The sequence below is a fragment of the Neopsephotus bourkii genome, unplaced genomic scaffold, assembly GCF_033783945.1.
Source record: "Neopsephotus bourkii isolate Nb327-2 ecotype Australia unplaced genomic scaffold, CSIRO-AGI_Nbou_v1 NB_845, whole genome shotgun sequence".
In the NCBI taxonomy this organism is placed as follows: Eukaryota; Metazoa; Chordata; class Aves; order Psittaciformes; family Psittacidae; genus Neopsephotus; species Neopsephotus bourkii.
Window position 1 is genome coordinate 3,457,442 of NW_026901341.1, and position 27,792 is coordinate 3,485,233.

The following is a 27,792-nucleotide window of genomic DNA, read 5'->3' on the forward strand; positions in this document are numbered from 1 at the left end:
GGATTTGCTTCAAAGAGCATGATTTCTCTAACAGCTTGTGGCTTAAAATTTATGTATATTCATAAACTTGTTACTAATTTATTTCTTGCTTCTCTTGAAATAGCATCCTGTAAACACAGCATCCTTTTTCATGCAGCACCTGTCACAATTACTGCACAGTCATTCTCTTAACCTTTGTATAATGACAGGATTGTTGTATTGTTATATTGTTATACCTAAAGCAGTCCTTGACTTGAGATGTGAGTTGAAGAAAATTCTGGAAGTTGGTAAAATCTGGAAGTAGCTGCTTCTACTGATTATCTTATTCAATTCTTACCAAAGTAACCAACTGCCAGACCTGGACTGCCCTGTCACATGTTGCTTGAAGGCAGTTTCCTTAAATAAACTGCATTCTTTTAATTCTCAGGTGACATACTGAGAGTCAAGTAACTTAGTTTGGTAAATTTTGTTTGGTATAAAAGTGTGGTATATTTGTGTGGTCAAGAGATGCTTGAATTAAAATTTCTATGTAGATTCCATTAAAGTAGCAAACTTGCATTGCTCTATGTTATTGAACAATACAGGTAGAGATAGTCATACCTTAGTTTGAAGAAGAAATAGGAAGTAGCAGAACTGATTGATAAAAGGCCTGAATGTCATAGAATGTAAGAACCTTGCTTCAGCCATTTTTGCTAGTCTACAATTGTGTATTATGCCCTGTCTTTTCAGATTTAAGCATGGTTGCTTTAAGGTCAAGAAGCTTTCATTATTACCCAGTGAAACTGGTCCAAAAACCCTCTCTACAAATACATAAATTTTATTTTTCTGTTTTTTATCAGAAGGAAAAAAGCATTTGCTGATCAGGTGCCAAACTTAGGAGGCAAGGACATTTCATCAAAAAACCTAAAACCAACCCTTATATCCACTACAATAGAACAACAAGCAGGATCAACTTTAAGGTGTGCAGAATGTGATGACGGAAAGAAGAAAACATTGTCCAGATAAAGAGAAAAAATAGTCTGTAGTGTAATGTGTCCTGAATAAATGAATATCAGCATGGTAATCTTGTTGTTTGTTTGGGACTAACTAAGTTATTTTATTTCTTTGTGTTTAGTTCTTCATGGCCTTGATTTGGAAAGTGAGCATTGCATCTTTGAAAATCTTGATGGTACTGTGAATCTAATACCGCTGAATGGAGCGCAGTGTTCTGTGAATGGTATTCAGATTACAGAGGCCACACACCTAAACCAAGGTATTACCTAGCATAACGTCATTTCTGATTTTCTTTCTGGCAGCAGCACAAAAAAATCTGTGCGTATATAAAGGGCTTATTGTTTATTTAATTGTAATTCCATGTCTTCTCAACTACAGCCCAAAAGCATGAGGAGAACCAGAGAGTTTTACCTGTCAAAGAATTGCCATGTGGTGACAAGAATTCTTTACTAATTTAGGCCACTTCATAATCTTGAGCATTATTTAATAGTTACCCTTTGATTTTGTTCAATTTTTACATGTAAGATGAAGTCCATGCCAGGTTGCTCAGGTTGCTTTAGTATTAAGAATATTGGTTTCTAAAGGACTAAGATAATGTTAGAGACACCCCTACCCCCTCCCTTGAGCTTCAGACCTGTCATACTTAGTGCTCTGTTGCCAAATCCTTTTGTACAGCAGGAGATTGAGCTGGAGTATCTGTTCACTGCAGCTGTAGGGAAATGACAGAAAGGGGAAGGGTAACCATTATGGAGGAAGTTTAGAGAATTAGAATTTTAATATAAAAGCTTTAAAGTCTGGAAATGAAAAAGCAGCTGGGAACAAAGGTGTATTGTGTTGGCCTGGAAGGGACTGGTTGACAAGTAATCTGGTAAGTGCTGCAGAAGAGGGCGGGATATTTTATCTTCCAGGAGCACCCAGAATATCTTCCCATTTAGCAATGAGCTGAAGACCTGTTCAGGAGTGAGGCTGTGAAAACAATCTCACTTTATGTTCCCTAAAAGAAGCTTTCAGGGTAAGCTTATTCTACCGAAGGAAGACTGCAGTGCTGAGCAAAAGAAGTCTTGCATCTTTTCTGAACTCAAAGAAGTGCTTCAAAACTGCTTTCAGAAGAGAAGTTTTGTTGTAGAGAGGAGACACTGATTTTGTAAAGTATCTTATTTCTTCTTGCAGAGCAAAAAGTGTATGCACTCATTTTTGTTGCAGATACTGGGTGGAGAGAGGGGAAAGCAAGCTCCATTCCCTTTGTCTTATGTTTGAGTAAATCCCACTGATAAGTTATTAGCAATAGAAACATTGACATTGATATCAAATAACACTGCAAACAATAAATCTGAGTTGCAATGACTCATCTTTACTTTTCATTGCATTTCAAAGGCAGTAGAAGCTCAGTGTGCCTCAGAAGAAAGTAGGAGTTTGGATTCAGTTTCCCTCTTCCAGACATATGTAACAACTTGATTTTTGTACTGTGAAGAGCAGAAACATGTTTTTTTTCTTTTTGTCATGAATTTCTGTCTAAAGAGATTTGCGACTCAAAAGAAGGGGAAAGAGTTGCTCAGAGTAACTACATTGTGGAAAACAGCTGCGTGAGCTGTCCTGTAGACTGTGCACCCAGACTGAGACCGAGAGCAAGGCAGCAGCTCTGACATCAGAAGGGCAAAATTGGTGCAATAACTAGTTTAACGACTTGTGCCTGATCCATGTATCCTAAGCTTGTGCTAGCATTTAGTCACACAGCAGGAAGTGCCAGCCTCCTTGAATGTCTGCTTTAGGTAATGCTGATTAACTGCTGATATATTTAAATGTTTCCGTTCATCATTAATAACTGTTCATTTGAAAATGTGTGAAGTATTTAGACTGTCATGGAGTTTACAAAAAAAAGAGGCATAGTAATTAATTTACCACTTCCTTCTACAGATTGCTTCCAGCATTTGTGAATACTGGCTAATGTGGCCTTTTTGTGTAAATGTGACTTACTACAGTATTTTATTTACTCTTAAGAACATGTGGTAGGACTTCTAGAGGTAACTGGATTGACATTCACAACTAGAGTCTGTCTTTTATCTTCAATATAACCTCACTTTAAATCAAGTTTCCAGCTTTTTAGGCCAAAATGCCAACACTTTGGTATTAATATAACCTCCCATTGCTTGTTTTTTGTAGTTTGTTAATGAAAGAAAACCAAAAAAACTTTTTAAAATATAGAAGTTACTTTTAGAAATTGGTAAGATCTTAATTATAGATACGGTTGTTTGCGCAGTTCCAAAATATTGTTCTGTGTAGTCAAGATGCTTGATAATATTCGGCAGGCATTGTTTTTTTATATATATGTATGTATATATATGTATGTATGTATGTGTGTATATATATGTATGTATGTGTGTATATATATGTATGTATATATAATTTTTCCCCTATGCTCTCTGATTGTTTATGTGTTGGAGCCAACCAGTTAAACTGTGAGATCAGAGCTTCATAAATTATCAGGTTAGATATAAGGAAGAAGCTCTTTACTGTAAGGGTGGTGAGGCACTGAAATGGGTTGCCCAGGGAAGTTGTGAATGCTCCATCCCTGGTGGTGTTCAAGGCCAGTTTGGACAGAGCCTTGGGTGACATGGTTTAGTGTGAGGTGTTCCTGCCCATGGCGGCGGGGGGGTGTTTGGAACTGGATGACCTGAAGGTCCTTTCCAACCCAAACCATTCTATGATTCTATGATAAAGTCCTTTTTGCTTACTTTTTGTTGCTCTTGGTGCTATCTGTATTTGACAAACCTTTATTCTTAGCCATTTAACATTCAAGGAGGATAAGAATTGTTGTTTACAGTAAATAAACGAAAAGCAAACCTCATAACAAATCCAGTTATGTTTCCATGACAATATTTACACTGCATTTCACACCCTTGCATTCTGATGGAGAGCTGCATTACACAACAGTGGCCAGTTGAACCTGGTGCTTAGGAAATATTCGACTGCAGGCTTTCATCCAGATTTTTTTTCCTGAAAGAGGCTTTGATGCTGATGCTTTTTTAAGCTCTGCTAAGTGGGAATTAAGATTGGAGAGTTTTTTTTTTAATGGTGGAATAATACCAAAATGTTCACAGTACTAAAAGAGAAACCTAGGAGTTGTTTGTATGATCTGTCATTGGGATTTGACTCTCATGTCCTTGCTGTTAAGCCTCTCTCTCCTGTTTTCTTTTAAATTCGTGTAGTTAGGGACACATATGTAACTGTATTCAATCTGAAATGTTAGGTAATTAATTAAAGTTCCTTCTACCTAGTAAAGTGGTTAAAAATGTTTACAATCATTTTTTTTTAATCTTCATTTGAAAGTAACTGAAGGAGTTTCTTAGAAATCCTCACTGTTGCAAAATCCCCCTCCAGGCAGTCATCAAGGATAAATGTTTGGGAGAACTGTGAGCATATGAAGCAGTGGCAGGCTAAAACCAGTTTTAGCCCTTTTGCCATAGCAGTCATGGCCATCAGGGATCCTTTTTAGTATGCTCACATAAAAAATACGCCCAGTGCACTTGAAGGGAAGGTCATCACATGAATTAGAGGTCATTTCTAAATGACTTTGCAATACAAACCTACATACAGATTTATGAAAGGTTATTCTTTTTAAGATTAGGCTGTTAATATTGTCCAAAGTTGATGAGTTGTGTATCAAGAAGCGATGTCGTAACTTTAGGGCTTTTGCTGTTTATTTGCCAAGACTGGATGACCTTATTTAAGTTGATATTCCTAATCAAGCAAATCTTAAAGAGGAACATTCCTTATTAAGGACAGCATTTCAGTCTCAGATGGTAATAATTTGTTTATAGTGAACAAGTGTTCTGAAGTGCAGTTTTTTAATACTGTGAGTGTAATGGAGACCTTTTTCTTCTTAGAAATGCCTCATACTGACTGACAAATAAATGCTTGATTCTCTAGTTGCTAACTTGGAAGAATTTCATGTTATGTGACAGTAGTGAGACATCACTGACAATGCACTTCTTAGTAGGAAAGTATTAATTTTGGTGCCATTGTCTTTAAAACATGATAAGAATTGCCCAGAATCTCTCTATTTGTGACCTGTACCTTAACTGATAAATACAGTAATGCATGTGCATTGAGCAATATGAATTATTCAAGGTTCTTCTCTCAGAAAATAACTATTGGGTATAAAAGTCTAATAATAATAATCCCATTTTGAGTGACAATAAACTTCAGTGTTGTTCCACATAGAGAAGGAAAAGGTAAATGAGCATGCAAATTACAGAGATCTGGAGCTTTTAGTGGAGGTGGATTCAAACCTGACTGCAGTAAGTAGCGGGTGGACAAGTTTGTTCTTAGTCATATTTGTGGACATTCCTGTTGCATCCGGTACCTACTGATGGCTTCCAAAGTAACACCGTTGAAGAGTATATAGATCAAACTGGGGCAACTGCTTCTTCTACCTATATTTATTCTCTAACTGAACTGCATGAACATGCTAGACCTTTGTGTGTGTAAACATATGTGGTTTATTTTCTTAAGTAGGAAAAGGAAGGAATAAATTGTATAGTTCGGTTAGCATAGCCGTGGCCATGCATCATCATACACTTGAATTATCAAAATGCATTTTCATTTTGTTCTTGCTTAATGAAGTTCTTTGCTTATATAGTCTGTCTGAAAAATTACATGGCATTTTCAGGTACACAATGTTGTCAGTGAATGCTGTTTATTTTTCTATATCAGGTGCTGTTATATTACTTGGAAGAACCAATATGTTTCGCTTTAACCACCCCAAAGAAGCTGCTAAACTAAGGGAGAAAAGAAAGGTGAGGTTAAATCAGTGTTTGGTAAATTTAAACCTTTTCACAGTTTTCTTGCTCATATAGACGTTCTTTGATTATTGTAGAATACGTTTTATTATTTGCTTCACATTTAGTTAATATTTCACCAAGAGAGGCAAAGGAAGAGTTTGTAAGCACATCAGTGTATGTCTAATACATTTATTTTATGGTCTGTTGTTAGAGTGGACTGCTGTCTTCCTTCAGCTTGTCTATGACAGATCTTTCAAAATCCTGTGAGAACCTGTCAGCAGTTATGCTTTATAATCCAGGGTGAGTATATTCCCAAATGTGGTTGTTAAAATTCCAGCCATTCTTCATTTTATTGTTTTGTTCCAGATGTCAATAATAGACAATATTTTGTTCTCAGGTTATGCTTGTTAAATAATGGGCTCCTGAACGAAGCCAGAACTTTTCAGAAATGTTATCTGAACTACTCCATGCTAGAAAATGGGGTGAAGGGACACCGATAGACAGCTGTAGAAGCTGGAGTCCAGGAGACAACATTTGCACTGTAGCAAGGCAGTTCAGCACAATAATACCATGGCGAATTTTACATTTACACTTTCCCAGAATTAACTATTTTTCCTTAGAAAAATGCGTTTTAAACTGAAAAATTACGATTTTTTTTTTTTTTAGTTTGTGTAATCATAGAATAGTCAGGGTTGGAAAGAACCTTAAGATCATCTAGTTCCAACCCCACTACAAGCATAAAAAGGCTGGGAAATTTATGTCTTATGTTCTCACTTATATACCTCCTAGTATGTGGCCAAGTTAGGGTGTGGAAAACAGTTTCATTATAGTTACAATGACATAGACTCTGCTTATTGAGAGAGGCTGTTTTTAATATTTTTACCAGTGTTCTTAAAGTGATTTACAGAGAATTGATGGTGCTTTGTTCTAATTTTTTGTTTTCAATAGCTAGTGCCTGTGTTTTCAATTGAGTATGAGATGAGGCACTTTAACCACCTATGGGCTTTTGAAAAATTGGCTGTAAATTGAATTATAGCCTTGGATAGTGCAGCTTTATTCCCGTGTTTTATTGTGGAGTTGCTCTTTATCCATTAGAATTTAGGAAGATTGCACAAGCAATAACTTCAAGTTAAACAATGTTTTAAATACAGTGAATGTGCAATAACAGTGCTGCAAATGTGACTGTTACTCTTTTGCTGCTGATCCACCTACAGAGATCTCAAGATGGTGAGCTAGTTGCTGGTAAATTACATCTGTTTTCAGAGAGAGATGAGAGAGAAGAGCAAAAAATTATATATGTATTTTTCTATTTCTTTAGCTTTTCAAATAGTTCTGTCTAAAAACATGTAGTGACAGTTTCTAGTATTATATTTTCTGGGTTCCTTGCGTTGTTTATTACCTGTGGTTATTGATCAGCTACCGTGAGCTTTTCCTTGACTAATAATGTGACTCTGCTACAATTCTGTTATTAATAATTGCATTATACTGCACAGTATGGACCTGGACTTTGCAGTCAGCATAGAGTAGAACAGATTGTTACAGCATTGCTTTGCTTCTGGTCCTTCAAAATTGCAGCAAAATATAATTGCATGGGCAAGGCCCAGTTGAAAGTGGGCTTAAGAATGATTTCCCTGTCCAAGGAGTTCGTACTCTTCAGATAATGCCAAATTGTATCTTATAGAGAAGGACTTTTCCCATAACATCTGGGGAAAAAAAGAGAGTCTGGAGAGTTGCTTGATTGTCTCTGATGGGATAGACTGCAGCAAATTCCACTTTTTCACTGATAAGTGTAGTGGACTGTAGCTTCTTTTTCCCTTATCAGTTCTTCAAACATCTTGCCTTGCTTTCCTGGAAATTGAACAGTATGAATAATAAAATGAAATTATCATAGTATGCAGCATTTTTTAGAAACACTGCCATTTTTCCTATCTAACACTTCTTGTGACTTTTATTTTCTGTTCTTGGGTGTGATTATGAGAGCATGGTTGCTCTTAAAATTGAGGATCAGATTAGGAGAAATACTCTGCATATTCCTGAACACTTTGTGTCTGTGTTTTGTTAGACTGCAGACTACAAGCAGAGGGTTAATTATTGATATTTTCCTGCTAGCCTGCATTCAATTAATCTTTGTGAACTGGCTTGCAGAAATAGATGCTTTGTCCTGCATAATTTGTAAACACAAGAAAGGATTATGCTTAAGGCTCATGTTAAAGCAGGAATGTAGGTCTGCATGACTGTCATTTGTTTGTGATCAATAAATCTGAGGTTGATCCATAGATGCTGTACCGATTGCTCTACATATGTTTTCCTAAATGAGGAAGCCTATGGATCGTAGCATAGAATCTTTTGGGTTGGAAAGGACTTTTAAAGGTCATCTAGTCCAATCCCCCTGCAATGAGCAGGGACATCCTCAACTACGTCAGATAGCACAGAGCCTCGTCCCCATCTTTCTTACAGTCCCCCTTTAGATATTGGAAGGGTGCTCTAAGGTCTCCCTGGAGCCTTCTCTTTTCCAGGCTGAAAAAGCCCAAATCTCTTACCCTGTCTTCACAGGAGAGGGGCTCCGGTTCTCTGAGCATCTTTATAGCTCTCCTCTGGACTTACTCCAACAGGTCTATGTTCTTATGATGGGGGCCCCAAGGCTGGACACAGTACTGCAGTTAGGGTCTCATGAGAGCAGAGTAGAGGAGTAGAATCACCTTCCTTGACTTGCTGGTCGTGCTTCTTCTGATGTGTTATGTTAAGCTTCTCATCGACCAATAACCCCAGCTTTTCATCCACCAATATTCCCAAGTCCTTCTAGGTGAGGGGGTGCTCTCAAGCACTTCATCCCCAGCCTGCATTGATACGAGGTGTTGTCCTGACCTAGGTGCAGGACTTTGCACTCGGCCTTGTTGAACCTCATGAGGTTCATATGGTCCCATTTCTCAAGCTTGTCCAGGTTCCTCTGAGTGGCATCCTGTCCTGCAGGCGTGTCAGCTGCACCGCTTGGCTTGTTGTCATCTGCAAATTTGCTGAGGGTGCACCAGGTTCCATTTTTTATGTCATTGATGAAGATACTAAGCAATACTATTCCCAATGGTTGCATATTCAAAATCTAAACCTTTACCCCTCTCTTCAGAGGCTTTAACTATGTTTAAAACTATAGCTCCCATACCTAATAATACACATTGCCCATGCAGTGCAAAGGCAGGTGTCATCCTTAGATCAGTGATTTACAAAAAAAACCAAACCAAACCAAACAAACAAACCCCAAACAAACCCCCAAACACCAGAAACCCCAACAAAACAAACCCCAACAAACCTCAGATGTCTTTTTTTACTGCTTTTGCAATTGCTGCAAAGAGAAGGTAGGCTCTGCTGTTTGCATTGCAGTTAAGCTGAGCCCAGATCTTACAAATCAGTAGAAGAAAGCATCTTCTGTAATTGATGCATCTTTAGGGCTGGCAATTTGGCAACAGCAGCTTTTCAGCTTACGCTGGAGTCGACAATTTTATATTTATGTTAATGCTAATACTGTTTTCTGTCCATCTCCTTTGTGACAGCACAGGAGGTTTTCTGATCATATGGTGAGCTTGTCCAAAATGGATAATTCAGCAGAAAGTGTTGCTTTAAGGAGAGCAAGTGGCTGGAGTCAATGCAAATTAAAGAAATTAATATGTTTTCAATACAGCAGACCCCAAGCATATAGGCTTTAGTAATAACTCAAAGCCAATGGCATTGTATTCATAAAGAGTTAGATGGCTTGCAGAAAACTTGAGCTCTGTACTTCCAGCTAGGAATGCTGCTTAGCAAGTCCAGTGCTACAGTGGTAGTTCTGAGTGGTGATTGTGTTCAGGCTGGGTAGAACATTCAATAAATCTGATGTCTGGCTATCAAAGGCAGGATATTTATAACCAAGGTGTTAGATGTGGGTGAGCACCTTGCTTCCTGGAGAGGTGCAGATGGAAAAGAATATTCTATAGTAAATTTGGGTTGTATTTTGTTTTTTTAGCCATGAACAATGCAAGATGTGATCCTTTGGTATGATCCTTTATTGCTATAGATTGCAGTATCTATACTATCATAGTTTCTCATAACATAAGGTTGTACAGCCCACCAGCAGTGTAGATTTAGATTCTGTTGCTGGCTCTCTGGGGGTTTTTTGTGCAACTTCCGCAGCTGACTATCCTTCTGCCTGTTGTTGATTTAACCCTTTCAAGACCACCTTTTTTTCCAATTTCAGTATTGATAACCTAAAGACCCATAGCTGAGTTTGCAATTTCTATAGCTTACACTAAGCAGCTTGAAAGATCTCATGTCTTTAGCAGCCAGTGGTAGAAAAGCCTGTGGGGTATTACTTTTGGTTGTTTTGAAAGAAGATGGATGATGGATCTTGCTTACTATATCTGTCTTTCCCATATGAAAATCAGTGTTAACCTTTAATTGTGTTTTCAGATGGGTGGCCTTTGTGCATGAATTTTGTGGGGTGGGTGTGTGTGGCTTTTGTTTGGCTGTTGATTTCCCATATGTGGATATAGTTGCATAAATTTTTGGCTTAACATGCAAAATTCTTTGTTTTGCTTGTTCCCAGTCTTTGTCTTTAATCTGGTGTCATGCAACACTGCTTCAGATAATAAGCTTTGGATAAAATAGAATTTTGTGCATAGATTTATGGACCTTTTGTAAACTACATTATACTATAACTCTAAAACCACTCATGAGAAACCTTGGTTTTGTCATGGATTTAGCATAGGGGTTTTGTTTTGTTTTTTTAATTAATCTCATAAATTGTGCTACTGAATGGCATTGTAACATCTTTGTATTCCTGCCAGTCCTCAGTCTTTCCTAACAGATGTAGTACCAGATCGCACTTTTGTGCTGTGTAAATTAAGCTACTGTAGTACTGTGCTAGTAGAACTGACTTTCTTTCTCTCAGCTTATCTACACTGCTTTTATCACTAGATATGCCAGGTTTTCCAGGAAAATGGTGTCTATTTAATTCAACACTGATCAGATTAAGTTCCTTTGTGGTAGATCTACAAAAGAAGAAAGAGTGGCTTCTAGTCTTTAGTATCTTTGTGTTTCTTTCTTTTTAATTTCAAGCTTATACTTTTGTCTGTTCACAGTAGTGCTCACATTAATAAAAGGACTAGAGGTTATGTGAAAAAGATTTTTATTACAGATAGACTAAACTGGAAAACCCCAGTCTTGCATCTGTGGTTTGTAAAACTGGCAGTGATTTGCTATAGCCGGTGATTTTTTTGGTGATGCTGAGATTTATTTTTTTTGGCCTGGCTCCTTAACCCTGACTTCTCTCCTGTTGTCAAAGAACCTTGAGCCCATAACCACTTTGAAGCAGATATTGTAGAGGTAGTGGTCTCAAAAGTGGAGAATTCCTAAATACACTGAGAAAATAGGCAGTCAACTAAAGATGACAGGCATTATTCTTGGCCCTGGTGAAATAAAGGCAGCAGTGTGAGTGCCTTAGAGAATAGAGACACTGAATATCCTCATGGTAGCGGAGCCTTCAGTGGAGCTCAGACCTTCTTAGGCACCGTTGAATCTACATGACAGCAAAACACATGGCTGCACTAGCCCTTCTCTTTATAGGAGTATTAGGTTGCGTAAAATGCATTAAATGTGCATTTTAAAATAGCTAGGTAGTGTTTGGAAGCTGTTTCTTGGATTGTTGCTGATGATCCATATTTGGCTTTGTGAAGTAGCCATTTTCACTGAAGAAAGGACCAGTTTTTCATAGTTCGTTCCTCTTTCCTGAGCAACCTTTTGAGCACCACCAAGATTAATTTCAGTGTCAGGTGAACGTGATTGTCATGATACCACTGTTTAAGGTGTTACAGACCTTAAAGAGAAAAACATAGAGTTTTCACTAGTGACCTGTTTTTTGTGTCACCGATTGCTGTGATGGCTCATTTTTCTTGTATCAGATCTCAAGCCAAAAGCTCATTACCATTTTTATGCTTATATAAAATATGCTTGCCAAATTATGTGTTTTATAGGACAGTCAAAATATCAGAAGAGTTTTGCTCTGGGTTTTGTGCATTATGCTAGCCAGTCTGAAACATTTTATTTCATTTAAGGGTTAACCAACCATGGGAATACTTGTAAATCATCTTTGCCAACTGTGTAAGCAGAGATGATCTACATCTGACAGTGCCCAATGGACATCTGCATTTCCACAGAACAGAGCTGTATTCCCCATGGTCTCTATTATTTTGGACAGAAGTAATGATGAATATAGTGGCATTTGTCAGCCAAGCCCTAGGTAAGAAGTGATAATGAACAGCTTTGAATTCCACAGGCAGACCACAGCCAAAGAGAGAGCTTTTGAGGTATAGCTTAAAAAAAGAGTGAGGGGAGAACCAGAGCTCTTGGTAACCATTGAATTAAGCTTCTGCTTTCTGGAGTTCCTTTAAGATTGCTTTTTGTTCTCTTTCAACACTGTGGGTTTTGCATTGTTGCTGCAGAAATTGTGATCATACTAGAAGTACAAAGTTGTTGTCATGTCTTTTTGTGCTGTAATGTTGAGATAGGACCTTTCCTAGCCATTGTCCTAATGCAAATGTGAAGGGACTCTTGGTGAAACATTTACATGACAACTGAATATCTGGAGTGGTGTATAAAAAGTCTGCATTTGCTTATCTCTTAGGAATTGTAGAAAGCATTTTTTTTTAAATGAATTTGTGAGAAATAGGCAAAAGTGTAATCTGTTAAACTAGCCTTCAGAATCGCAGTGGTTATAAAGATGCTTCTTGAGCATGTAGGAATCGAAGTTCATTTAAATTGCTTTAGAAGTGTGAGATGATCGGTGTATTTTTTGCGTGTTTCCAAGGGCAGTTCCTTTTTGCTCTATGCATGTGTATGATTTTAGGAAGAAATATTAAAAATACCTTATTTTAAAAAAACCTGTCTACATATTTGTGGCCATGACAACTTCAACTGCAGTTCATCATAGCTGAGGTTAACTTGTGGTGCAGTCTTGCATTTTTGTAGTGTGTGTATGGCCTGTCTCACTAACCTTTCAGGATGCCTGAAATAAGTGGTTATTTATATATTTCGTTGAATATTTCAGTCCATATACAGGTTCTGTATGCTTTTTCAATATGTATTTTGAAAAACTTCCTTAAAAAAACTTCATAAATATTGCAATGGAAATTAAAGGAATAGAATTCTGTACAACTGTAATAAGCTGATATTAAAAATGACATAAAATACTCTCCCGCAATTACTCAGAACCTCATCAAACTAAATACATTAAAATCTCCAATTATATAAATGGTTTGAACTGTGTTATGTGCTTGAATGTTGCACTTTGTAGAAAGGTTGCCCTGATTACACCATGGGGACGTTTGGGTCTTTTTCTTGGGAGGAAAAGGAAGAACAACTACAAGCATGCCCTAGCATGATTTTATACCTTTTTCCCTTCTCAGAAGTGGCCAAGTTAATAAACCATAGGATGATGAGCATCGGTTTAACCATTACTGGCATTCCAAATGCCTGTTTAGAAAGAATAAGTATTTAAATTTTACTTGGTAGTTATAATGTGATGAATGTTCTATGGAACTAACGAATTTAACTTCTAATAATGCAAACTGTTGTTGACTTTTAAATATTCTGCACTGCTAATATGTTCTTTCTATCAATTCCTTTTTTAATTGATCACTCCGTTTCCCCCTGCCTCCAATGGCAGTCTTTTCCCTGTAAAAGGACCGATCTGTCTAAGGTAGAGAAATTCAATTTCTATGTATTGATTGCTATGCCTGCATGTAGTTAACTTGCAGAGGCTATGCTAATCACTTATCTGTCTTGTTTAACTTTTTAAGTATTTCCCTCTGCCTCCCCCCCCCCAAAATTCATTTACTTTTTGTTTCTACTTGTGTCAGCATGATACCTAATTTGTAACCCTAATGAAGGAGATATTTTTCGTTCTTGTGGAAAGTAGTTTTATATAACTTTTGATTTGTACCACTGTTACAGAAATGCTCCGTATCTTCCAATTTTGTTCAGGAAATAATAGCGTTTTAACTGTGCTCTTTATTTGTTTTTAAATCAGGCTGGAATTTGAGAGACAGCAACGGGAGGAGCTTGAAAAATTAGAAAGTAAAAGGTAACATTATTCTCTGTGGTCTTTATATGTGCATATATGGACATATACGCATTATAAACTCATTTAAATCATTAATTTGGAGGCACAGTGTTACTCAGCAAGCAGAAGATCTGAATATAAATAATTCTATTTTGTTTTGTCATCTATGAAGATTTTGGTTTATTTTCTTGAATCGTCCATTCTTACTGATTAGTGAAAGATAGCCAACTGTGACCTTTAGCAAAGAAAATACCAAACATAAAGGTATGAAGAGGATGGAATATACAAATATAATATATTTCTCTCACTCTTAATTTTGATGGTGTTATTTTAAAGGATAGAATCCTAGAATGGTTTGGGTTGGAAAGGACCTGAAGATCATAGAATCATAGAATAGCTAGGGTTGGAAAGGACCTTAAGATCATCTAGTTCCAGCCCCCTGCCATGAGCATGAGCACCTCACACATGGACAGGTTGCTCAAGGGCCTGTGCAACCTGAACACTTCCAGGGATGGGACATTCACAGTCTCTTTGGGGAACCTATTCCAGAGCCTCACCACTCTCACAGTAAAGAATTTCTTCCTTGTATCTAGCCTACATCTAGCCTGTTTAAGCTTGACCCTGTTGCCCTTTGTCCTATCACTGCAGTCCCTGATGAAGAGTCCCTCTCAGGATGGCAAATTACGTTCTTTATTCGTATCTTTTTCTATGGTTTAGTTGCCTTTGGTTTGAATCTTGATAGGATATGTTCATGTTATAAACTCTGCTTCTCAAATTGTGGTTCTGGTATGGGTATACCAGTCACACTCATCAGAACGTTATTTCAAAATCAGTTTGAAGTACAAAGAAGGTATTGTTGTCAGCAGGCAAACTGAGCTGACTGTTCTGGCTCATCATGCCTGCTAAGATTTTAGAAGTAATAGCTCTCACCTTATTGCAGATCGCAGTGTTGATTAGATTCATAACCTGAAAGACACTTTCTGCCGTCTCTGCTGTAGACTGTTTGCTCCATTTTGAAAGAGCTTTTATATACTTGGACTAAGTTAAGTAAACTCAGAAAAACCCTGAAAATCTGAATCATTAGAAGATATTATTCAGAAAATGGTGCAACAGAATCACTGATGTTTATCCTCTTCGTTACATTTATAGGACTTGAATTCAGATTGTGCTGAAGTTGTTTTGCTTGTGCTTTAATTTATTTGACTTTAACTTCAAGCAAAACAAGCAACTGGCTTGCAGGTTGTCTCTACATGTATTCAGGTGATTCTATGACAGGGGTAATAGTGACCTTCATGTCTCAGTCTGTCCTCATTTAGAATGCACTAGAACCTGTAAAAGAGAGATTGCATAGGGTATCATGGTTTGTCTTAAAGTAATTTGTCTCTCAAATGCATCTGTTCCTAATCTTATAATTCTGTTTATCAGTAATTCAGTTGGGTTCATCTAAAGCAATGATGTGGTTTTAATTCGTCTGTTGGCTTGAATTTGGTGAGGCAAATTTCTGATCAAGTAATTTTATACGAATTTGTTTATATGAGACAGTATTTATATATAAAAATACATATTTTTCCTCTTCACTGTATGTGTTTATGTGTTTTATGAATATTTTTATTGGATTTGACAGAATTAAGAGTCTTATTTTCTACTAACATTAGTGCTATATATATAACATGTCTTCCTTTAACTTCATATATCCAGAACATTTAATGTTGAAATACACTGAGTCTCTTTACCATTTGTCTCATTCATTGAGTCACTTCTAAGCAGTGTAAGATCCTAACCTGCAGCAAAACAAAACTATTAAAAAAGCATTATATATCCTGCAAAGTCCTTATCCAAACCTTTTTAACTTCTAAGAGTTATATTATCTTTTTTGGGAAAAAAAAAAAGTTTGAAGTATTGCATGTAATTGTTTTACTGTAGGAAGCAAATAGAAGAGATGGAAGAAAAACAAAGATCTGACAAAGCAGAACTCGTAAGAATGCAGCAAGAAGTAGAATCACAACGCAAAGAGACAGAAATAGTACAGCTGCAAATTCGAAAACAGGAAGAGAGTCTGAAACGAAGAAGTGTTCACATAGAGAGCAGGTTAAAGGATTTGTTGGCTGAAAAGGAAAAATTTGAAGAAGAAAGATTACGGGAACAACAGGAGATAGAGCTTCAAAAGAAAAAGCAGCAGGAAGAAATTTTTGCTCGGGTCAAGGAGGAATTGCAGCGACTACAAGAGCTTAATCATAATGAAAAGGAAGAGAAAATGCAGATTTTCCGTGAACTAGAAAGACTTAAAAAGGAAAAAGATGAACAGTATATTAAGCTGGAATCAGAAAAAAAGAGACTTGAAGAACAAGAAAGGGAGCAGGTGATGCTGGTGGCTCATCTAGAAGAACAGCTTCGAGAGAAGCAGGTCATGATAGAGCTCTTGAAAAGAGGGGATGTACAAAGAATTGAAGAAGAGAAAAGAGATCTTGAAGATATTAGAGAATCTCTTTTGAAAGTCAAGGAGGCCCGATCTGAAGGTGATGAAAAATGTGAAGAGTTAGAAAAAGCCCAGCATGATTTTGTAGAGTTTAAAAGGAAACAACTGGAGCAGTTGACTATTTTGGTGAAAGACTTAGTTCAACAAATGGATCACCTAGAAAAGGAAATAGCAGATGAAAGAAGAGCTCTGGAACACTTAAAATTTGCACAGGAAGACCATTTAAATCTCATGAGAGATGATGAAAATTTTGTGGATGCTGTACTCAAGGCTGAAAAAGTTGAAAAGATAAAGACAGCAGAACACAGGCTCCAATCCAAAGTGCGCCAGCTTGGGTACCTGAAGAGTAGTCATTTGCCAGCTCTGCTGGAAGAAAAACAAAGAGCTTCTGAAGTCCTTGATAGAGGCTTGTTAGGGTTAGATAATACTCTCTATCAAATAGAGAAAGAAATAGAAGAAAAAGAAGAGCGGCTTGCCCAGTATAGAGCTAGCACAAATCAACTGCAGCAGCTTCAAGAAACCTTTGAATTTACAGCCAACATAGCTCGTCAGGAAGAAAAGGTACGGAAAAAGGAAAAAGAAATCCTTGAATCAAGGGAAAAGCAGCAGAGAGAGGCACTGGAGCAAGCTGTTGCCAAGTTAGAAAGGAGGCACTCTGCTTTGCAACGTCGTTCGACGATAGACTTCGAAATCGAAGAGCAGAAACAGAAGCTTGCCACCTTGAACAATAGCTGCAGTGAACAGGCAGGTCTGCAGGCTAGTCTAGAAGCTGAGCAGAAAGCCCTCGAACAAGACCGGGAACGGTGAGTATTGTGGTGGCTTCTGTTTGTTAGAACCTATCCACTAAAAGTATAAATTGATTCTACCGTAGATGTTGAGAAAGTGACTTGTTCCGTGTCCCAGTATTTGAGTTTCTTGATCAGTTTCAAGTAGTTTGCCCAGAATGGAGGCTCTTTATTGCTTCTTAAAGGATTCTTGCTCGCTCTTTAATTTCTCTTGTGTTCAGATATTTATCCCATCCTCAGCAGTATAGTATCTGCATTAGCCATCACAGTACTTAAATGGTTTTACCTATTGAGAAGGGACTGCCAACTTTATGTTCTGCCCTTAAGAATGTTTTTCTCTTAAAATATTGATGTACTACATTTTGTTTCTTTATCAGTGACGAGCTAGATGTTTGTTCAGACTGATAGTTATTACAGTAGATTGCCAACTGTTTCAGCTGATGATGTACTCAACACTTCTCTTATTCAAAGTAAACAGGTGTTTAATTTTTTGGTATTAGTTTCAGGGCTGAATAAATAGAGTAACCATCCTACATCCATGTAAAATTTGATGGTGTTTTTTAAGCTCATTGGAATACTATACAGAGCCTTTAATACAGCCCTATGTGATGACAAACCCTTTTAAGTACAGAAGCAGTGTCATCAGTTACACCCATATCTGGTAACTTAGCCTTCAGCCTATGTATGGAAGGCTCAGAGAAAAGTGATTCAGGTAAGGAAGGAGCATTCTACGAGGAAGAAGAGACCTTTTCTTTTCATTTTAGCCTGAGCAAACGGCCACTGGGATCAATACATTTAACCCATGAAGTATGGAAAAAGGGCATAATTGCCATTTTTAAATGTGTTATCTAGTTTGCTAATACTAGAGCTTTGAAACCTGTGATTATTGATGAAACAATTGCATGTTTTTTCTTGAGGTAGCATTTGTCACTTGCTTTTTTAATATTCCAGTAATTATCTGACTCTTCTTTCACAAGCCCTTCAAACAGATGCTTCATTAGAAAAACGACCTAAAAAAAGAAACTTGCCTATAGCCAAATTGAAGAGCTCTTCTGTATCCTTTTCATTTTAAACCACTGTCAGAATAGTTCTTTTCTATGCCCTGTGTAGAGGTCACTTTTTCATAGCTACATTGTGTGGATTTTAGTTAAGCATTTTCAGTAGTGATTCATCATTTTGTTGTGGATATTGCCATTATTTTTCAAAATTGCCTTGAACACAAACACCTCGTTTTCTGCTCTAAGCATCTCACTTGACTGAAGTCAGCTGTAAACAACTGGAGTTTCCACAAAAAGAGCCCTCACAAGATTGCTGGCTTCTGTGATAAGTAAAAAAAATACATTGTCAGCTGGAGGACTGGGATTTAGAAAAGATACCAAGGAAGTGAAAAGGTCTCTTTTTCTTTCCCTTTTGATTTTTTTTCTTGTTTACTTGAAAGCCCTCTTGCACAAACTGAATAAAACTTTGAAGTCTTTCAGTCAGTTGCCCAGGGGCCTGAAAAATTCAATTCAGAATGTTTTTACGAATGTTGAGGCACAAGAAAATCTTAAGATACATGATAGTAAGTTAAACATTTCAGGCTGCTTATCACTGTTCTGTTTGAATTTACACTTCACAGTACACAATGTCTTTGATCTTATAGTAAGCGTATGAATTTTATATGTTTCTTATTGTTTATGTAGATACCATTATGGGATGATGTGCTCTTGTCCAGAACAGTGTTAACTCTCTGAAGATGTTTAAATGCAATATTGATTTGAAATGCTCTATTAGTATAAGTACATCATAGCTGGATAAAATGGTGTTTTTTTACAGTTTAAATAGTATTTTAGATCAAATTCTTTCACCTTCAGGGATGACCCCCAAAATGATAATTTGAAGTTAACTTATACTGGAATAATGCATATATGTGTTGTCTTTAATGGCAGAGGTTTGGGGCAATAGAATTAAAATAAAGCAACTTTAGAGCCTTTGAAACAATGGGATGTATCACTCACACATGGCAAGGTGCAGTTTAGTGTATTTACTGGTGGATGCATCACATGGCTGGATAAGTTTATAGCTACAGGAAGTGATAACTTTTGATGGTAGGATGTTTACATACAAATCAAGATACAAGCTTTTTTCCTTTAGTGTAATTCTGATTTTTGTGGTTAAATTGATTTTCTGTTGATGCAAACACTCTCTTATATGCATCAGCCATCTCCCATCCAGTTTCCCTCAGGATGCAAGATTGTTTTGCTGCTAATCAAAAGAAACAGATAGCTTCTGGCATTGCTGCAAAGAGTACTCTAAAAATGAAGTAACAATTCAGCCTGCTTTACTCCAGTTTAAGCCTCAGCAATTGTTATCACTTCAATTTTCTGTGTTAACCTCCAGGATGGAATAAAGTCATTCTAGCGTTTTACTTCAGTTTAGATATATGCAGTTGTAGGGTAAGTGGTAGAATCCAACTTTGCCTAGTTTCACGTGCTTTTGCAGGAACTTCTTTTATTTTTCAGTTTTCAAGTAACTTCTAGAAAAATAATTACCTTTAGAGACAAAGCTTGTAATGGAAATGGGGAAGGTTATTACTGTGTTACAAAAGTAACCTTAGTGACGTTACAAGTGAAGAGTGTGTTCTGCAGCTTACTTCGTTATAAGACAGTTGAATTTGACTAAGTGATAAATATTGCGAAAAGTGCATCTTGCTTTATACTAGGTGCGTCAAGCATTTTCACTTAAAAATCCAAGCTCCAATTTTACATATTTTATTCTGTGCATAAATCTGTCTGGTAGGGCATTTGTTTGTTAAAGTGAGGAGGTTTTCATTTCAAAAGATGATTTATTAGGTATATATAAAATAAATGCTGGATTTTTTATTCTGTAAGTAAACTTTCAAAACCAACTATATAGACTGAAGGAAGAACTGAAAAATAAGATTTATATGTGTAGTACACACAGATTTTCTAACAAATGTGTTTTGCCACATCCTTGTTGTAGGTTGTCTTTTTTCTTTTCAGATTATTGCTGTATTTTGAGCTTATAATATTTTATCCCCCCATTTGTTTGTTTACTTCACACTGGAAACTAATAACTGAGGCCATTAACAGAGTTCTGTAATGAGGAGAGTTTATTCAAGTGATCATAATAAGGTTAAGTCTTAATAGTCTTAATATTTAATGTGCTGAGTTAGATACCTTTTGTATTGGAAGCTATTGAAGTTTTATTTAATAGTACTGTTGCTGTAATGTGTTTTTTGGGCTGTGTCTGTGTTCCTGTCTGAATGTGCTTGAAGAAAAATTAGGATTTTTACATGTTCATAAATATGAATACCTACAATCTTACATGTATCCCAGTGTAAGTACAGTACTTTGTGTAAGAACTAACTCTAACTCAAAGAATTAACTCTAAATCAAAGCAAATTACATTTTAAGATCTCTTTATAGCCTGGACCAGGAAATCCAGCAGCTGAAGCAAAAAATATATGAGGGTGATGGTGGTCAGAAAGGAAATCATGGCACATTAGAAGAGAGACTCTCCCATACAACCTCCCCTACCACTCCAACAAGGACACAGCCACCTGCTGCACCGCTAGTTGATGATAGGTAGGTAACCAGCGTTTCTGCACTGCTTTGGTAGGAGTGCAAACAATAGCTTTAGAAAAGAACCTGAAAGATCGTTCTGCCAGGGTTGGTTATTAATTAAATACTGTAATTGTACTTTACTAGTCTGGAAATAAAATTAATTTGCTCTATTTTACTTTAATAACCAACAGCCTGATCTGTTGCTCCTGTGCCGTTTGTTTTAGAATAGAGGGTTGGAAAACTTTAGTATAAAATGTATTTAGATTTGTGTTATGTTTACAGTTAGCTACTTGCCTATATGGTATTCCTCCATATACACTTAAAGCAACAAAGTAAATTAAATTGCCTTCAGCCTTTTTTAATAGCCTTTTATCGCTTAAAATCTATTTAATATCTGTTCTTTTTACACTTATACATGAAGTTGTTAGTATGAACTTTTGGAACATTTCTTCTGTTTGAAGATCAAACCTTTGTTAGTCCAAGTTGCCGTGATAAAAGTGATAAAAGCAAACCATTAAGTAACTAAAGTTGCCACCTCAGTCTTCTATTTCTTCTTCTGTGCATTAACCCTCAATGCCACTTGTATGCACAGCTGTATGCATAGTAGTGGCTTAACCTGTAGCTCATTAAATTGTGATAACAAATCATTAAGCTTTGTCTGTTAACTGAACACTTGCGTGAAAGTCCATATTCCGTAAGGAGGGATAAACCTGGTCTAATGTTAAGCCTGCTAATTAAGACTTGTGCAGGATGTAGGGTTCATAAGCATTTCAGAGAGCCCTTTAGCCTTTCTTGATTTTTATCTAACAATATACTTCCCCCCCTGCTCCCTGCTACACCTTGAAGGATAAATGCCTTTATTGAACAAGAAGTGCAGAGAAGGCTCCGGAATATTCATCATAAAGCTGAGGATAATGATGTTAGCCTATCCTGGTCTACAGAAAGTTTAAAGGTGAGCAGAGATGGGTAGGAGATCCTGTCTTCCATGAACCTTGTGTAGGCACTTGTTTTATATTGTTGTTCAGTAATTTTCATCTTTGCCTATACTTACTTGAATTTGATTTACTAAACAAAGTAACATATAAATCAGGGATCATAGAGTCATAGAATGGTTTGGGTTGGAAGGAACCTTAAAGATCATCTGGTCCCAATCCCATCAGTTTTAGATTTGATAGCTTTTATTTCCCCTAGTGGCTGTTTTATGTTGTATTCCTTTTTTTTTTTCTTTTTTTTATAGGAAACAGTGCATAAATGGCAATAGAAAGCTTGCAGATAAAACAAATATCTTTAATTTATGTCTGTAAAATACCGTGATAAAATTCCATCCAAGAAGAACAGCAATTGTGTGTACTTGCAAACAAATGCTCGTTTGAGAACTGGTAATCTAATCAATCCAAAGACTGGGTTGATTGACTTCTAAGCTAGTGGTTTAATAAATATTAAGAAGAAAATAGTTATTTGTGGCTATTAAAAAGAATGTCTCTTACTATGAGTACTTTTAAATGAACTTGCACAAGAAAGGCACTCTTTTTAATAATCACCTGTACTTTTTTTGTTCTTAGGATAATGAGAGGCTTAATAATGGCACTCTTCAACGCAAGCTGAAGTATGAGGTAGGTCATAATTTGTCAGAATGAAGTGGTTGTCTTAAATTATGGCATGCCCTGTAATTAAGTTTCTTAATGTTTAGCTGCATAATTAGAATTTTGAATTCATAGGCAAGATTAATGGCTTAAAGAGGCAGCAGTGCTTTTTGTCAGCTGGAATTAATTTTTCAGATTTGGCATAGCTTTTTCTTTGTTTGGACGGTGTGGTGTTATTGTGGATCTTTCTTCCTTGTTTTGACACAATTCTTAATTTGGAACAGTATCCCTTTCCCGATTTTTTAGAGGATAAAAGCATTTAATGAGGAGAGATTGCCTGAATTCAGAGTAACACTTCACATTTTTGAGTCACGATGAACTATGAGTGTGTCTGTAATATTAGCAAGCAGCATCGGGTAAGTTTGCCTTTGTCATGGAGGATTCATATGTGTATTTTTAAACCAAGGCTTAGACCCCTCCCACCATATTTGGTTGCCTAACTTTTGCTTGAAACATGGTTAATTACCTGTCTTGGTGTGTAAATCCTAGGTACCTTTATGGATTTAAACCTTAATAGTAGCAGGGTTGCAACACCTCTAATTTGAACTTTTTTTGGCTTTTACACTGTTATTTTTGAACAATGTTCGACTTCTTACACTATCTCGGATAGTACAGGATTAGTTTTTTTGTGCATGTGTGGAAAGCAGTAAAGGGTTTATAAATTTCTGTGTCACCCTTTGACTTTCCTGTGTTTTTCGAGTACAGAAAATATAAACTGAGTGAAATGGATACTGTAAAAGAAAAAGCAGTGGTGAGCTGGGAAGATCAAGCATTCCTGAATCAGACCTCAATCATTTCTGCTGGATTTTCTTTCTCCGGTTTTGAGAGATTGTACAATGATTGCATCAGTTTTGAATGATTGTACAAATCTAATCAAAATCAATCCTCGAGTTAAGAAATATTCAAATCAGGTTTTATAAAGGCGTTTCTGTTTTCTTCTTTTGAAATTTTTAACAGAAAAATCAACAGTGGCAGCCACATTATGGCTTTCCATTTCTTTCTAAAGATGCTATTTGTGCTTACAACTTGTTTGGAGAAAACGAAGGAGTAAGAGACCATAAAAGACAGAAGGCATATACAGAGATGTGGGATTTATTTTCCAGTTCTGGAAGAATCTCCTCCCCTTTTACATCAGAGAAGGCATTTGAGAATGAAAGGAGTAATTCAGAGAGCTTTGCTTGTCATCGTGACACTGAAAGTAGTTTAATTCACTCTAAAAATATTAATACTTTAAAGAGTAAAAATGTTCCTTATCAGAATGTTTTATCTACTTCTTTACAAAGTCATGACTTAAATAATGTGGCTTATTCACGCTGCAAGGTTGAAAATTTCCATCATTTTGATGATAAAATAATTACTTCTCCGGATTGTGACAGCTCAAGAACTGAATCTGAGTGTTCCCACTTGAAACAGCTGTCTCCTGTAGGATCCTTAATGGGTGCTAATGAGCACGCTGGCTTTAACAGCACATCATGCTTTCTCTTTTCGCAGTCTAATGTGCATTCAGAAATAATAACTTGTAAAGAAAACAGTCCATTTAAGACAGTGCACCCAACAATTGAAGACCAGTCTAGTAATTCTCAGCGTGCAACACAAGAAGCCTCTGATTTGATGTCTTTTAAGTCAACAGCTTCTTGTTTTGATGTGAGACCAGAGCACACTTACAGTTTAGGATATCTTTTCAGCAAGCTTTCCTGCCTTTACAAAGATACCAGTAGTCAGCTGCTCAACACTACAGTGGTTTCTAAACCAATTAAGGAGTTGGGAAGTTTGTGTGACAGAAGTGAGAGATGTGCACAAGCAGTATCATTAATAAAAAATCTGTCATTTATAAGAAACTTGCAAGTAAATGTATTCTTCAAGTCAGATGTGAATCGAGATGTGTCCGCCTCTACTTATGACGCCAAATCTCATACTGAAAATGTTGCTCAGCCTGAATCCGCTGTACGAGAGGCTATCACAGTGTGTGCAAGAACGGAAATCTCTGATGCCTGTGCAAGAAAGCCCTCTGAAGGACTTGTAGGCTGTTGTGAAAAGGAAGAGCTGGAAAACAGTCTTGTGTTAAGGCAGAAATTTGTGCAATTTCCTGATGTCTTTTTGAAGCTTCAGGTCTGTTCCCTGGAAAAAGTAATGGAATTTTTGACCTGTGCCTTACCTCAAATTTGTACTAGAATGGAGGAGTTGAAAGGTATATATTGGCTTGCTGTTGGCAGTTGTAAAAAACCTGAACCAGAACCTGCTTGCTTGCTTTTGTTCAGCTCTGTTCTGTATGTTGTTGTTTTATCAGTTGAACAAGACGTCTGCCACAGTTCTTTGGCAATGTTCCTTGAGGTTCCCATCATCACTGTAAAGGAGATTCAAGTTGGCTTTGCTGGACAGAATATTAATCTTCTGTGCTCTGCTGAAGATGATTTACTCACGATATTTACCTTTAACAAACACTTCACTCAAAGAATTTGCCATGACATAATGAGCGTTTTGATTTCTGCAGTGGATGATGTTGTTTATTTAAATCACCAGCTCCTGAAAGATGATTTGATGCAGATTTCGCTTGACTGGACATCGGATGTAAATGACCTAGTTTTTCCAAATGGAGTACGATTGTCCTGTAAATTTAGAACTGAATTAGTCGATCTGGTTTACTTACTCCATGAAAATATGGGAAATAATAAACCTGCATTAGGTGATGTTCATGTACTGCTGTATACCTCAGTGAAAGTAGACTGTGATAAGCAGACTGTGTATAGAGCTCTCGTTCTTACAACTACTCATATAGGTCTCTTAAGGGAAAGTGATGTCTTTTATCCTGCACCTAACATTTTGGATGCTTCAAGCCAGGAATCACAATTTGACAGGCTTCAGCTGTGCAGTTTGAATGATATCCGTTGTGTAGTTTTGCCAGACAAAGAGAACTTCACACAACTTGAACTTGTGTTTTCTAGAAAGAGCAAGGTTGGATCTGATTCAGGAATCGATTTTTCTAAATACTGTGAAAAAGAAGTAAATACTCAACTGACAGTCATCCCATCAATTCGTCAAAGCAGTTTGCATATCCCTTCGGAAGTCTGGAAATTAACATTCAGTTCAAGTGAAGAAGCCATTTGGCTAATTATGCATCTGACTAGGTGTTGAAATCCAAATACGTTTAGATACATTCAGAATAAGAGGCTAATGAATATTGATAATTTTTCTTTTTTAATCAATAGGCAAAAGAGTCCTTTGGGCTGGGAAGGGAGTACCGTAGGGTGGATACACACATCTTAGCAAAAATAATTATTACTTGACTGCTTGCTTTTTGTGGGTCTGTGATGCACTGTACATAAGTTTCCTTGGGAAAGTGAGGAAACTAAATATTTCCATCATACGTGGTAGGTTGATCAAAATTATAATTACAGTGGTGCCCTAATTTCCATTTTGGCTCTGTTTTCTGGCTCCCTCCATGTACTATCTGTCTTCATTAATGTGTTCCGTGTTCCTCCTTAGTGACCTTTTCCTTAATCTTTCTGAGTGTCTTTGTTTTTCGTGCTTCTCACTTATTTCACGCCCTTGATTTCAGTATTTCAAAACATTCAAAATACTATTTTTATCTTACATTCATTGTATGCTATTAATACTGAGGATGTTTGTAGCTTTTAGACTTACAGTTTTGTAAGAATAGCATTGGCAATTCTTTTCTGTTTCAGAGCTTTGCATTTAAGGATTAATTCACTCTTGCATTAAAATTTCTCACAAGTGCAAAAGGCTTGTTGGCTGAGTTACCAGGAATTGATGGATTTGCCATATCTCTTTTCTCCTGGGTTTGCCCTTTTTGCCCAGGGCTAAAAGAGCACAGGCTGTGTGGAATCAGTGAAATAGAACAAAAAAAATATATGCAGAGAATGTCCAAGAACATCCAGTACTCCTTTTAGATTTCCCCCTTACCTCCTTTTCTTGAAGGGAGTAATACATGGCTTTAAGTAACTCCTGTTTATTTTGTCCAAATATTTAAGTTGTACTCATCCACAACAGAGTAAGTCTTTATATTCCCTTGATGCTGAGAAAATGTGATGCGAAAAATAAACTTTTTAAAGGGTGTAAACAGACATTACTTGTGCTTTAAATAGCATTTTAGCTTTTGGTCATGTCACTATACTTGTAGTAAGACAAATGCTTTGGAGTTTGTCACACGCGTGCGTGTTTCTCATGCGGTTAAATGGATAGTTAGCAACTGGGGATACCACCTGAGTAACTCTAGAGTTCTCTTTGTACAATGGGTTTGGCATGAGTTTCCTCTATTTTTGCTTGCTTACTAATGGGGTTGTTGATGCCACGAGATTGCATCTTATGGTTTCTTTAATATTACATTCCAAGAAATAATGAAACAATCGATCATTAGTAAAATATTTCCATTAGTCGAGGCATGCCTTTAGGTACAAGGTTATTCTTTACCAGTCATCAGTGTCATGTGTTCAAATAATAAATAAGCTGTGGTAGCCCATCTTTTTCTTCTTCCCTTGTAAAGGGAGCTGAATACCTTTTAAATCCTGTTGCTTCAATGTGCCATCTGCCTTATTTGAGGAAGATGGTCCTTGGCAGAAAAAACAGTGGTATCTAATCTGAAATTCTAAATTGTGTAAGCATATTGCCAGTAGAGGTGAAATCTTCTACTAGACAGAGTTAGACTCCAGTCTCTCTACTAGTATAAGAACATTTCCCATTTGTTCTTACCATATGTTAAGACATGATAATGTAACTCACGTGGGATTTAAAAAGAAATAACTTGCATTAGATGAGGAAGTTATGTCTGAAAGGATGAATGTTGGTTTGGGTAGAGAATTATAAGGGATTTTTGATCATAACAAAATTTTCTATTACCTTAAGGGAGTCCAAAGATGAGCAAAATGTGTCACATTATTTTGAAGTATGGATTTAGTTTTTAACAAAAGAAGTATACACAAATACCTCTCAGAACATGGAGTAGCCAGACTAGTTATGAGTTCAAGTGCAATATCGTGTCAGTCCAGTTCAGGAGTGGCTCTTTCATTGAAATCACAAAGGCAATTCCTCTGAGCCTTGCTGAAAGTTAACATTGAGTGGTGCTATTTGGGAAGACTGTCTTAATCAAGACTATTAAAGGAAGGCAATTACTGCAACTTACTCCTTTTCAGATTATACTCCAAAGTTAAATGTTGTGTTTCTGATAACATGGTTTTCCTCTTTCGTGTTTGCTTTCAAATCTAGATCCATGAATATTCTGCACTTTTATAGGGAAAAAAAAAAACAACCAAACCCAAACTTCACAGCAATGGCTTTTATTCTACTGTAAATTAAGTATAATGTAATAATCAATGTTTATGAAGATCAAACCATTATTTAATGTATTAGGGCATGTTTTTCACAACACTTGAGTTTATTTTCCTCTCTATTAGGTGTTTGTAAGAGTTCTCTGAAAATGACTGCCAATAAATTACTTGTTGACAGAGTTGGCTATAATAGTGTGTTTA

At 36.7% G+C, this 27,792-nt stretch overlaps 1 protein-coding gene across 8 annotated transcripts in view; it reads left to right on the plus strand.

Annotated features, from left to right (window-relative positions):
- Positions 1 to 27,792, plus strand: part of KIF16B (kinesin family member 16B) — a 141,035-nt gene that overhangs the window by 67,038 nt on the left and 46,205 nt on the right. For 3 of the 8 annotated variants that reach the window (XR_009725888.1, XM_061356269.1, XM_061356271.1), the window contains exons 15-23: positions 1,094 to 1,231; positions 5,686 to 5,768; positions 5,965 to 6,053; positions 13,444 to 13,476; positions 13,807 to 13,860; positions 15,763 to 17,118; positions 20,517 to 20,687; positions 21,513 to 21,618; positions 22,229 to 22,279. Coding sequence is in view for 7 of the 8 variants with exons in the window: in XM_061356269.1 (XP_061212253.1) it covers positions 1,094 to 1,231; positions 5,686 to 5,768; positions 5,965 to 6,053; positions 13,444 to 13,476; positions 13,807 to 13,860; positions 15,763 to 17,118; positions 20,517 to 20,687; positions 21,513 to 21,618; positions 22,229 to 22,279 (2,081 nt within the window). In the remaining variant the exon portion in view is untranslated. Of the gene's footprint in view, positions 1 to 1,093; positions 1,232 to 5,685; positions 5,769 to 5,964; positions 6,054 to 13,443; positions 13,477 to 13,806; positions 13,861 to 15,762; positions 17,119 to 20,516; positions 20,688 to 21,512; positions 21,619 to 22,228; positions 22,280 to 23,266; positions 27,771 to 27,792 lie in introns of those variants that run through there. The other 5 variants (XM_061356264.1, XM_061356265.1, XM_061356266.1 and 2 more) reach the window with 5 other exon arrangements.